The following is a 12892-nucleotide window of genomic DNA, read 5'->3' on the forward strand; positions in this document are numbered from 1 at the left end:
AAATTCTAAGTATTTTAAATAAAATTTGTATTTATTTTTGGAAGGTAATAAGGTAAACATGTAATATAAGATTTTTAAAACTTCCAATAAAATTTTCCTTGGAAAATATCTGTGGTCTAAGTTTCCTGTGCTCAGGACTGGGAAAGAATATGTTTTCAATAAGTAATCACATGGAACTTGAGAGGATTTCTAGACTGCTAGAATGTGAAGAGTGTAACTCCTTCTTTGCAAGAAAAACAGTGGCGGCGTTCCCCTCCAGTGCGCATCCGCTCCAGGCCGACCCAAGGCCAGGCCAGCAGCCCGGACACCTGACCCCCCGCCTCCGTGGCCCAGGCCCCACGTCCACTGTGACCATGAGTGACATGTGTTTCAGGTGACACGCGTGATTCCAAAGGCCGGACCGAGCTCTGGTCAAAAAGCGATTTCTACACACCTGCTGGTCAATGTGGTCTGTAAAGCAGAGTGGGGGCGTAGGGACGGGACCCCGCGCTCTCGCCTGCTGCGTCACTCACCAGGGACGTGGGGCCGGGGGGTGTGCCCCGAGGGTGGCTCGGTGCTCCATGCCCTAGGTCCCTGCTCTGCACAACGGCTCAGCTATGCTTCAGGGCGTCCCCACGGCTGACCACAGCCCAGCTCCCAGCTCACAGGCGCCCCAGCACTTACTGGGAAGACAGGCACTGAGACTCACAGAAGGCAAAGGCTGAGCCACAGGGCAGGCTCCTGCTGGACCTGCTGGGGAAGCCACATACACCAGCGGATGTGACAGGAGAGAAGCAGACTCACAGATGCAGAGAACAGACGAGCGGCGACCAGTGGGGGGAGGGGAGGGGGAGGGGCAGCCACGGGGCGGGGAAGAGGCACAAACCATTAAGTACAAAACAGGCTACAACATGGGAGGCACAGCCAACATATTAGTTACTATAAACGGAGCATAACCTTTACAAACTGTGAAGCACTGAGCCACCCGGGCAAGTCTACCTTGTACACCTATAACTGAGATGGCATATCAGCTGTACTTCAGTTTAAGAAAAAAGGAAGAACCTCTGTAAGGAGAGCTTCAAAAAATTAAAAAAAACACAGCTGTGGTAGGAGCTCTGTCAATGCCCTAAGCTGCTGCTCCACTGGGGGTTCACCACGAGGAGGTCAGGACAGGCTGCAGGCCCTGCACTATACACCCCGGCTTGCAGTACCAGGGGAGGGACTGACTGGGGCGGGGGGCCTCAGCTGTGGTACGACCTACTGGATTTCCAGGACGGAGAAGAGCTGGCCCCACCTGCAGAATAAATAGCACTTCTAGAACTGAGCTTCCCAGGTGGCGTTAGTGGTAAAGAACCCGGCTACCAATGCAGAAGATGGAAGAGACAGACGCGCATTTGATCCCTGGGTGGGGAAGATGTCCTGGCGAAGGAAATGGCAACCCACTCTAGTACTCTTGCCTGGGAGTCCCATGGACAGAGGAGCCTGGCGGGCTATAGCCCACGGGCCGCAAAGAGTTGGACACGACCGAGTGACTGAGCGCACACACACACACATACTGTACCTAAATTGTAGCAAAATACCTGGAGATTTGATTTGCAAGCCTGGTGATTCCCTTGGTGAGAGAACATGGGAGGACGCAGCCTGCAGACCTCATGGCATTAGCAAGCAACCTGGCTCCGCTCCCCGCCTCCCTGGACCCAACCCCAGGGCACTCTGGGATGAGAAGGCACCTGCCTGCAAGGACTGGGTGAGGGCAGGGGTTGGGCCAGGAGGGCGCTGGCCTGTGGTGAAAGTCCATTCTGCAAACCAAGGACAAGCCTTCCTCACCCGACGAGAAAGACAGAGCAAACACTCCTGGCAGAGCTGGGAGGAGCCAGGGGAGGTGCAGTCCCGCGGGACTGCCCGGGATGTGGCCCTCAGCGACTGACCTCATCGGGGCTGGAGGCCTGGTAGGTGCGGTTGTCGTCACTGAAGTCCTGGTCTGCCTCGGCAACCTCGGTCTCGCCGGCCATGCCGCGGGCCTCGTACACGGGGGTCACGTTGTGACACAGGGCAACAGCCTTCACGGCCTCGTGGACCCGGCTGCTCACACTCCTCCTCACCTTGGGTGCTGACGATTGGGCTTTCCTCGGAGGAGTTGAAGCAGTGCTGCTTCCGCCAGCCTGACACTGCATCTGCAAACATGGACGTCACAGGATTAGAGGCAAGTAGGCACACGCTGGAGTTATCCACACACACGCCTGTCACAGACGGCCATGCCGGGCCCGAGAGCAGCTGGGACGACGGCCGCCTGCACATGACCCATGGGGCAACGACTCACCTGGGGATCCTGGGGCCACAGGGTGCTTGGACATTTCCCGGTTGTCCAGTAACCGAAATATTTTCTACGGTACTCAAAATCTGACCGTCTCCTTTTAGTAGATTCACGGCAGCCTGGCATGCATGTGCCCAGTCCTTAACAATTCCTGTTTATCCACCACTTCTAAGAACAAAGTTATGAACCAAATAGAAGACTCACAAGTGCTTTCCTTTCTCCTTAAAAACCGTGTGCATAAAATGGTCTGAGGTTAAGAGCAGGAAAAAGCATTTAGGATGGTTCCCTTAATACTATGGACTTATTGGCTTTGCATCTGTCTCTGAAGTTAAGTGTCTGGTTTGCAGACAAGGAGCACTGGATACAGTAATCGCCTCTTGACGGCCGGCCCTGGACACACCGCCCCCCGCCCGCCAACCCTATTCACCTCCTCCTGGGTGGGACCGCAGGAGGACACCGACCCAAGGCCCATCAGATGCTTCTCCATGGAACCTAAGGGTAACTCCTGACGCCCCTGGAAAGCCTCTCCTCTTCCCAGCCGCCTGTCGATCACAGAGCCAGCTAATGAGGGGGTGGCCCCCTGCTCAGCTGGTGTCCCTTCCAGCCTGTGCCCCCCCCCCACACCGCATCCTGACCACACGCCCACACAGCCGCCAAGTGGCCCTGCTCCTGCTGACCCAGGCTGAGCGCCTCACTCCACTCAAGTCCACTCAGGATCCCAGGGTGTAAGCGCGATCAGGCTGCACCAGCCTTGTGTTCCATTACAGTGGACTTAAGACTGTCGTCATCTCATTAACACTAACAACCAGAAGGCAAGGAAGAAATCCGTTTCACATAAAAAGCTGGATAACCAGCCAACGAACACAGCTTTCACTAAAAAAGGTTTGTAAGATTCTTCTTAGATGGGGTACTACTTGCTGTGTCTGTATGACATCCTTTCTGCTTTTAATTTTTTCTAGTAAAATAACTTATTTGGAGCTACTGAAATCATATTCATGGATAATACAGGGTGTTTTTTTTTTTAAGATGTTACCTGGTACTACTTAATCTAGACACAGATCACAAGAAGGGAAATTACGTAGTCTTCCATTAAAATGTTTTTATCTATTAATAAATATTCTAGGTTCCAAAATATTCTGTATTAAAATGAATGACATCCAAATTAATAAAGTGCTTGACTTTATGTGTTCGTGCACAGATGAGTGCTTCTGGGAGTGTCTGATCATACATATCATACACACACACTCAGGTAAGGCTGTTTTCATTTGACAGCATCTCAAAACTAAAGTACATGCCAGACTGGTGCACTTCACAGAAAAAAAGAGATGGTTTTCACAAAACTGAATATAAGGCTGAAAACATTCTTTGTGTTCTTCTAAGGAAGAACTGCAGAGGGCAAGGAGAGTTCAGTTCAGTCTGTGAAAAAGCAAGTGGGGACACAGTGGCCTCGGCAGGTATGAGCAGCAGTGTGGCCAGAGAGCCTGGCAGCAGGGAGACCCATGAGCATGGCCACCACGCACGGGGCAGAAGCCGGGAGGTGAACAGCCTGGCAGCAGGGAGACGGGTGAGCATGGCCACCATGTGCGGGACATGAGCTGGAAGGCGGCCGTGTCGGCCCTGCTCTGTGGCCCCTGCCTGTGCTGGGGACCCGTGGCCTTGACACCCCTAATGCCAGGAGCCTGAAGGATGGGGAGGACCGCAAGCCCTGATGCCCCATGGAGAGCAAGTGCTGTACCTACTGGGCTGCATCCTCACACAGAAGAAACCGTTCCTCCTCCTGTGACTCAGAGGGCCTATAAGGCTGCTCTGAAAAATATTAAGAAACCTATCCTTGTCCATTAGAGATCCAGACTGCATATTTACAGAAGAACTAACGTGGTACTCTGTCCAAACCAACGTGCTAAAGGACAATGGTTAAGATGAAACAGGTTAGCTGTGCACTGATGATCGTTGACAGTGAAAGGCAGAAAACTCAGGTTGTCTACTTCTGTTTACTGAGAGGGTTAAAATATATCTTTAAAAATATGAAGAAGTCTTACTGACTACGAAGAAAAACAGAAGGATTAAGAAACATATTTATTGCCACATTCCACTTAATATTCTTAAAAATACTGTGTTTACCGAGTAATTTTACAAATAGTTCACTAAGGAAATTTAATACAAACAAATGATTTAAGGTGGTTAAGCCTATGCTTATACAATACAGAAATTGTTAACATTAGTCCCAAGACTCTTGCCTGATTTATAAGTGAGTGGTGCGTAAAGCCACGCTGTGGCATCCCTGGGGAAGGCGCCGCGTTGCAGCTCGACATGTACCAGGCCCAGCAACCGCAGCAGCACTGGGCACACTTGCAGGGCTGGGCCTGCTCACCTGTGCGTAGGCGTTCACGAGGTGGTTCTGGATCTCATCCATCGTGTCCGTCCCGTAAGACACGGTGCCCAGGTGCAGCCGCTTAAACACCATCTCGTTTTGGGTGAGGGTTCCTAGGAGAGAAGCAGCAGGACACCGTCAACCTAGGGTGCTCACTGGCGGGTCAAGGCTGTGCCCCAGGTCACGCCCAGGGCTGGCTGTGCCCTGCACCCCAAGCACGCGCCGTCACACAGAGCGTTGCTGAGTGCTGTCCACACCATCCCCGTTTACTTCCATTTCACTGTGAGGACCAGAACACACTTCCTGCAGCATCAGGTTCCTTTTTAGTAATTTCCAATGGGTTGGGGGCAGGGGGTCTGGTTTTGCAGAGAAAGTCTGGGCTCTGTCTCCTGGCTCATACCTGCTGCTGGTCCAAGGCAGACTTGCCCCTTCAGAGAGAGATGGGTGGGAAACTGGAAAAGTGACCCACAGCCGAGATTGGCACATCTATCCCTGTCACATGAGTCTGTTGTGAACCACGAAGTATTTTCCACTGAACAGAAACAAAGCACTCGAGCCTGGGCACCATGTGAGTTGCACAGAGAGAAGGAGAGGAGGCAGAGGCGCTTTCTGGCTGCTCTCCAGCCTGTGGGCCACCCTGCATGCCCTCCTCACCCACCCTGGGACAAACCACCACCTGGGAAAGCCACCTTCAGGAGGGTCCACGGTTTCGGCCTCCAACCAACCAGATACACAACAGGCACAGTGAAGTGCCAGTGTGACAGAGGGCAGGCAGAGGGGAGGCAGTGTATTAAGAACCTTGGTGAGCTCTCGCTAACAGTGCCACAGGAGGTCCCAACGTTACTCACGTTATGACCCTGACAGGAGGCTGCAACCCCCGCACGTGGATCACTCACTATGAAAACGCACACACAAGCAGGGGACCTCAATATGAAGTCGCGCACACGGGCACGGGAGCTTTGCTCTTCCCGCTCTACAGAAGCACAGCCACACAGGGCGGGGGCGGGTAAAAGCCCTGTGAGCCCGACCAAGACTGCAGGCCGGCCCGACACCTGCGGGTCCCTGCACTCGTGTGGAAGCACAGAGGGGGGGTGCCCTCGGGCACTGACGCAGTTGTAAGTGTGAACATGACAGAGAGCCATGCGATCACAGCACACGCTGGATCCTTCTCGTGGATTCTTGCCCTCCGCCTCTGCCCTTGATGGGAGATTTACTTAGAGACTGTTTTGACAAATGCTCTCAAAAGAATGTATGTAATGCACATTATATACTCGTACATATATGCTGCGCCCAGGCCTTCTCGTGGCAGAGGGGGCTACTCTGCAGTTACGGGTGCGGCCTTCTCATGGCGGTGGCCTCTGCTGCTGTGGAGCATGGGCTCTAGGGCACACAGGCTTCCGCAGTCGCCGCTCACAGGCTCGGGCGCCTGGTGGCACATGGATCCTCCTGGACCAGGGATCAAACCAGCATCCCCTACATTGGCAGGCGAACTCTTAACCAGTGGGCCAGGAAAGTCCCCCATCCCTGCTTTAAATGGAAGTAACCACGGCATGGAGAAGTCAAAGCAACGCTTGCGGTCAGGCTGTTAGTGAAACAGTGAGCGAGACAAGAACACAGACCTCTGATGGCAAACTGCACGTCTGCCACCGCGTGGAGCTGCTGCAACCCGAGACCTGACTGACAACCAGGTTCGTGCGCCAGTATCTGCGGAGCCACTCAGAAACACACCACCTCCTCCATGAGCGTGCCATGCTATGCATTAAAGAAAGAACTCCTAAAGTAAACGCAGCCTGACACGTGACAACGAGAGCAACAGGGAGTCCTCGGCCTCTGACATAGGCCAGGTACTGACAGGATTGTCCACTGGCCTCAGAGAGCAGCGGAGGGGCGGGGCCCGCCCAAACAGGTCTCCCCGCAAGGTGACAGGGACATGGCGTAAATGGCTGGATTAAAACAGTTACTCATGGACTCCCCTGGCTGCCCACTGCTTAGGAACCTGCCTGACAGTACAGAAGACACAGCTTGGATCCCTGGGCCAGGAAGGCTCCACAGGCCGCGGGGCAGCTAAGCCCATGAGCCCCAACTACTGAACTTGCATTCTAGTCTGGGAGCTGCAACTTCTGAAGCGCGTGTGCTCCAGAGCCTGCGCTCTGCAACAAGAAGCCACAGCAATGAAAAGCCCCTGGACAGCAACAAGGACCCACAGCAGCCAAAAATAAAACAAAAAAATAAATAGAATTAAAAACAACCAACCAACCAAAAACGGTGTTATATCTTATGGTGCAGGAATGGAAACAAAACTTTAAAAACGACAAGACTAACTTACCAAACCATTTAAGTAGACATTCGACATTATTTACTGGGGAGTCACACATTCTACTTGCAGTACACCAGGCCTTCCCGTGAGCCCTGCGCCGCTGGCACCGGCACGTGTGCGGAACCTGGCCTGGCCAGCACCCCACTGTCCCCCTCCCTCACACCCGGCCACCCGCATCAGCAAACTGCACCAGCGAAGCTGCTCACGCTGCTTAACGGAGGCCCCACTCGGGCTCACCAGGCAGGAGACACCGCCGTGGTCCTCTGGGGGCAAGTCACCAGCACACACTCTGTGCGCGTGTGCAAACTGCTGGGCACACCTGTGCTCTGGTGCCCTTGGAAACCAGGGAGACGGTGCTTCCATGGGACAATGCCACCATCCGAGTCTCAGCAAGGCAGCGTGCTGGGCAACGGAAGCTATGATTACAATGCATCCAAGAACCTGTTGTTTCAGAGGGTGTTTCAGGAATGGCTTTGTTCTACATGAAGACAAAAACTAACAAAGGAATTAATGTATTGCTTTAACAGGCTGCACCCAAGTCCAGTTTTAAAATTTATGAATCCTCGGCAGCATTGTTCTCAAACAATGGCATCTTGGGGGCGGCGGGGAGAGGGGACGTCCTCTCAGCAGGTTCGGGGCAAACGGCCTGTCCTCCAGTTTCAGCATCATTTGCGCGTTGATCACGCCACGCCTAGTATTTCTGGTCAGTGTCAATACGCTCTGCGTCCTGGCAGCTAACAGATGTCTACCCTTGTCGAGTGAGTTACTTTATGTTTCACGCACTGGTGGCCGCAGATGTGTCACTATGGCAACATCATTAATTTCAGATCTTACCGGAAACGTGCACTCCAATCAAACCTAATTATAGCACACAGCTTTCTTGTCCAGGAGGAGGAAACTGTAATGCAATTATTGGAATACTTCATTTTCTGTTCTGCTGCGGCAAATGAGAGACACCCTGATGGACGCGTCTCGTCAGAAAGCTTATTGATGAAGCGCAAACCCAATTTACAGCCACACGAAGGCCCACCTCACAGCTCCGCCAGCCCCGTGAGGCTCCTGACAGCAGCTCACCCCCGCCCCAGCCTCTGACGGGAGGTGCGCCCACACCCCGCTCATCCTGGGAGCCCTCACGGGCCCTCAAGGAAGGCCAGACCAGGGAACTCAAGGACACCACCGCACAGCTACATCAGGAGATGAAAGCTTCCAGTTTAGAAAACGAAATGAAAAATATTTTCTCTATTTTATACAATTATTCTGTGTTCCTTTTTTCCCCCTTAAATCTCAGGAACCAAGATCATTCATCTAACACCTAAAGAAGCACTGTTCTAGTCTTTTAAAAGTAGCAGGGTGAAATGTGGGAGAAATGAAGCTTTGTCTTTAAGACTCTGGGCAAAAACCACTTATCCTTACCCTGACTGTAACTCCAACTCAATAAAGAAAAATGGAGGAGCTACAAAATGATAACCCCATTATTGTTTAAAATGCAAAACAATAGTTAGCCTTTGGAAGACAAATAACATCACAAAACCTTGACTTAACGACATCACACCGGCAGACACAGAGGCTTGAGCTGACCACGTGCTCTCAGGCACGCGCTTTGTCTGTACACTTCTGTGAAAGAGCAGGTCAGTGCCACCCAGGGCGATCATATGCGATGGCCACACGAGGACTTCTAGTCTTGACAGCACCTGCTCCCCCGGGAAGAACGACGTAAACTTGGCACTGGGGCAGGAGGTGACCGCAGAGGCCCTGAGAGGGGGCAGGAGCAGCGGCTGGGGGTGGGGGGCCAGGCCTGAAGACGCACTGAGCCCCCAGCCCCTCCCGGGCCTGTCTGCCTGGAGGGACACGCCCTGTGGCGGTCACTGCTGCATGGGCCCCCTGAGAGGACCTCCACGGCACCGCTATTCTGGCAGGGACGCTCTCTCTTCACACGCACTGCTGGCTCTTGTGGCCAGAACTTCGCTATGAACACCCAGAACGTGCTGGAGAGGATGAGGACGCGTTAGAACCCTTGGGTGCTGCTGGCAGGAATGTAAAATGGTGCAGGGCTGCCATATCACCTGGTGCAGACGCTTCCCCAGGGAACAGACACTTCTGAGGCACAAGTGCTGGGCTGACTGGGCCAAGACCCGTCTAACAAGGCAGCCTGCCACGGGCCGCTCCCGCCAACTGCGACCAGACTTGGCGAATCCTGTCTGCGCAGGCATGTCAGACATTTAATGGAGCAGGAATGACACCCTCCTGCATTAGGATGTCCTACTCAGGAGAACAGAGTGTCCATACATTTAATTAGGTCTTGGTAAGGAGAAGGGACTGGCGAACCACTTCAGTATTCTTGCCTTGAGAACCCCATGAACAGTATGAAAAGGCAAAATGATAGGATACTGAAAGAGGAACTCCCCAGGTCGGTAGGTGCCCAATATGCTACTGGAGATCAGTGGAGAAATAACTCCAGAAAGAATGAAGGGATGGAGACAAACATCCAGTTGTGGATGTGACTGGTGATAGAAGCAAGGTCCGATGCTGTAAAGAAAGGAGATACAACCAGTCCATCCTAAAGGAGATCAGTCCTGGGTGTTCATTGGAAGGACTGATGCTGAAGCTGAAACTCCAATACTTTGGCCACCTCATGTGAAGAGTTGACTCAATGGAAAAGACCCTGATGCTGGGAGGGGTTGGGGGCAGGAGGAGAAGAGGACGACAGAGGATGAGATGGCTGGATGGCATCACCGACTCGATGGACATGACTTTGAGTAAACTCCAGGAGTTGGTGATGGACAGGGAGGCCTGGCGTGCTGTGATTCATGGGGTCGCAAAGAGTTGGACACGACTGAGTGAATGAACTGAGCTGAAGGTCTTTCAAAGTTTAAACACACATATCCACATAATTCTTACCCATTTTTTGTTAGAATTTGTTTTTTTTAACTCTTTATACTTTTTGTTGCTATTCTAATTGGCATTTTTAGAATTAAGTGTCCTCATTGTTAATGGTATAGAGAAATGCAGTTCAACGCTGATACTGAGTTTACACGTGTTAATTAACTAAGCGGTCTCACCACTCTAGAAGCTCCAGGGGGCTCTTCGGGTTTCGAGGTACACAGTCATGAACTTGCCCTCTCTGGGAACAGCCTGCCTGTCGGCACCGGGACGCTCATCTACTGGGGGTGGCTTGTGGTTCCCGGCTGCGTTCACCGACAGCCATCCACTGGGGCGGTGCTCTCTGCCCAAACCTGCTGGCTATGGACTGACCACCTCTCCAGGACTCGGCTGGTTCTGGAGACATCTCTGACATGTCTGTAACATCTCGTAGGGGTCTAGGTTTGCTGTCTGCCTGCTTCTTCAACCAAGTTCCAGCTGTTTTCCAGAAACAGCTTAATCTCTGGATCAGCTATGGGCAGTTTGTACGTCTTCCAGTGTTGGCCGAGGCTAACTCTCTGAAGTTTTCTCCCATCAGCGCAGTGAGGCTGGGAAGGCACTTCCTCCATCTACTTTCTTGACCCTGAGCTCTTCAGGTCGCTATTTCTGAGTTTTTTTTGATTCACTGAGCATCACCTTCCAGGTAGATTCCTCAGCGTCCCACAGAGACAAGCCCTAATGAAAGCCAAACACAATCCGACAACTATTTCTGACTGAGCTGTAGGACACCTGTAATCTTACGAAGGCTGGCTGCCACAGGACACCGAACCATCACCTTCAGGACACGGGGTGTCTCTCCACTGCCATCAGTCTCCCACGTCTCTCTGGCAGGTCTGCTCACCGCCGTCACATGTGCCCGCATGTTCCTCAAGTTTGCACCCACATGTTTTACGTGGACCTCTGCGATTCTAAACGGAGTAATTCTTCAGTCTATTTCACACGTAAGGGAGTGACTTTTATTCCTGTTGCTATTTTAATCTGTAACCTGCCACTTTACTGATTTCTTATTTTCAGCCATTGACTTCCTTGATTGATTGCTATATTTGTAAATATTTGCTTCCTCTTTTGCTTGTGGATCTTTCTAGTTCCTGGCTCACAGCAGTAGCTGGAGTAAATGTCAAAGTCTGGTACATGTTAGTCTTTCTTCTTCCTGACTACAGTGAGGATTTTTCTAATATTTTATTAAAAATAAGGTTGAATTGTAATTGAGATGTATTTTCTTTGTTGCTGTTTCATTGCTAAATTGTGTCCAACTCTTTTGCGATCCCATGGACTGTAGCCCACCAGGCTCCTCTGTCCAAGGGGTTTTCCAGGCAAGAATACTGGAGTGGGTTGCCATTTCCTCCTCCAGGGGATCTTCTAGATCCAGGGATCGAACCTGTGTCTCCTGCATTGGCAGGAGGATACTTTACCGCTGCCAATGGTATGGTAAAATATGGGAAACCCATATTTTCTTTACCATTTATAGATTTTATTTCTAGTTGGCTAAGAATTACAAAGGAATTTACACCGTGAATCAGCCAATCAAGAAGGGATTTTAACCCTTAGATATGGCTCTTGTTATAGTTCTGGATTCAATTTGTCATTTATTTAGTATGTTATGGATTGACAAGAATTCTTTGATGAAAAAATTAAAAAATGAAATAAAGACAAAGCAAATTTGGAGCAGGGAACCCTATGGAGGAGAAACATTTGTAGAGAGGCTCTTTGGAGAATGTTACTGTTAAAACATCAAATTCACAGATCTTATTAATCCTCATTTTCTTCTACCAGTTTGTAACTACCATTCTATAATAAACAAGCCCTTTTAGCGCTTAAGAAACTACCAGAAAGGTGTAACACAGGCAGCAAATAGAACAAAATCACAAGTGTAAGGATATGGAAGTTCAAAATACAGAAATAAGTCTTTAAAAGTCTCTAAGAATTTCACATCTCGCTAATTCTGATGATCCTGTTAATGTCAGAACAGGGAGATTGGCTCGAGGCCAGTTTCGTGGTCAGTCTGGGGAACTCTGTGAACTCAGCACTCTCACACATGTGCATACACACACCCATAAACACGTGTGGGCACAGACAGGTCAGGGTCCCCCCACCCCCACCCAGACGCCTCCAAGTGCACGTGGGCAGAGTGGCACCTGTCTTGTCGGTCAGCAGGTACACCAGGCGCCCCAGCTCCTCCGGGATGGTGCTGGTCCGGACCACGGTGCCGGGAATGTTCTCATCTTTCATGATCATCCACCCGTAGGCAGCCTTGCCCATGTCCAGGTTCACACGCAAACTGCCAAAGAAAACCCACTGCAGTAGTTAGTGACTCAACACCTCATGTCCATCATGCTTTCCATAAAAATTTATTTACAGAGACATGCATTCTCTGTAATTTGAGGTGAAAGAGATAGATCACAGTGGATTTCAGACTTTAAGAGAAATGAATTTGTTGACACCTAAGTCGGCAGGCCCCTTCTCAGCCAGTTGCTCATCCTTCGCCCATCAGCCTGGTTTGCGATGCAGCTGGATGGACCTGGGAGAGGTGGACCGCAGTGTGGGTCCAGGCTCAAAGGGGCCAGCAACACGTAGGAGGAAATTGCCCCGAATCACTGAGCATCAGTATCTGAGAGGGGTCTTGACATCCACCCCCATGATTCACAAGAACGAAGGAGAAGCTCCCCCACGTGGAGGAGGCCATGAAGGGGAGCAGGCTCGGGAGGAGGCTGGGCAAAGGCCCTCCGAGCACCAGCCCCAGAGCATCACGTTCATAAAAACAGAGCAGAGCCGCTGCATATGAAGGAAAAACGCCTGCAACTAAGATGGTAGATAACACCACACAGGGAGGAAGCAGAGCTATGTTCACTCTGATTCACACTGGGCATCCTGATCAAATGTCAGTCCAATAATCCTCATTTATAATGCCAAAAGATTCTAGAAGCTCAAACTTCAAACACCAAGTTGACAGAATAATTATCATCACTTACTTCAACTTACTTTTTAGTTAGAT

The 12892-nt window shown here is 51.2% G+C and overlaps 1 protein-coding gene across 4 annotated transcripts in view; it reads right to left on the reverse strand.

Annotated features, from left to right (window-relative positions):
• The window catches only part of ATP9B (ATPase phospholipid transporting 9B (putative)), a 161451-nt gene that overhangs the window by 24793 nt on the left and 123766 nt on the right, over positions 1 to 12892 (reverse strand). For all 4 annotated transcript variants that reach the window (XM_043888757.1, XM_043888758.1, XM_043888759.1 and 1 more), the window contains 3 exons: positions 12036 to 12178; positions 4665 to 4777; positions 1908 to 2153 (listed from right to left, as the gene is read on the reverse strand). In XM_043888757.1, the coding sequence (XP_043744692.1) occupies positions 1908 to 2153; positions 4665 to 4777; positions 12036 to 12178 (502 nt within the window). The remainder of the gene's footprint in view (positions 1 to 1907; positions 2154 to 4664; positions 4778 to 12035; positions 12179 to 12892) is intronic.

The sequence above is a fragment of the Cervus elaphus genome, chromosome 27 (assembly GCF_910594005.1).
Source record: "Cervus elaphus chromosome 27, mCerEla1.1, whole genome shotgun sequence".
NCBI lineage: Eukaryota > Metazoa > Chordata > Mammalia > Artiodactyla > Cervidae > Cervus > Cervus elaphus.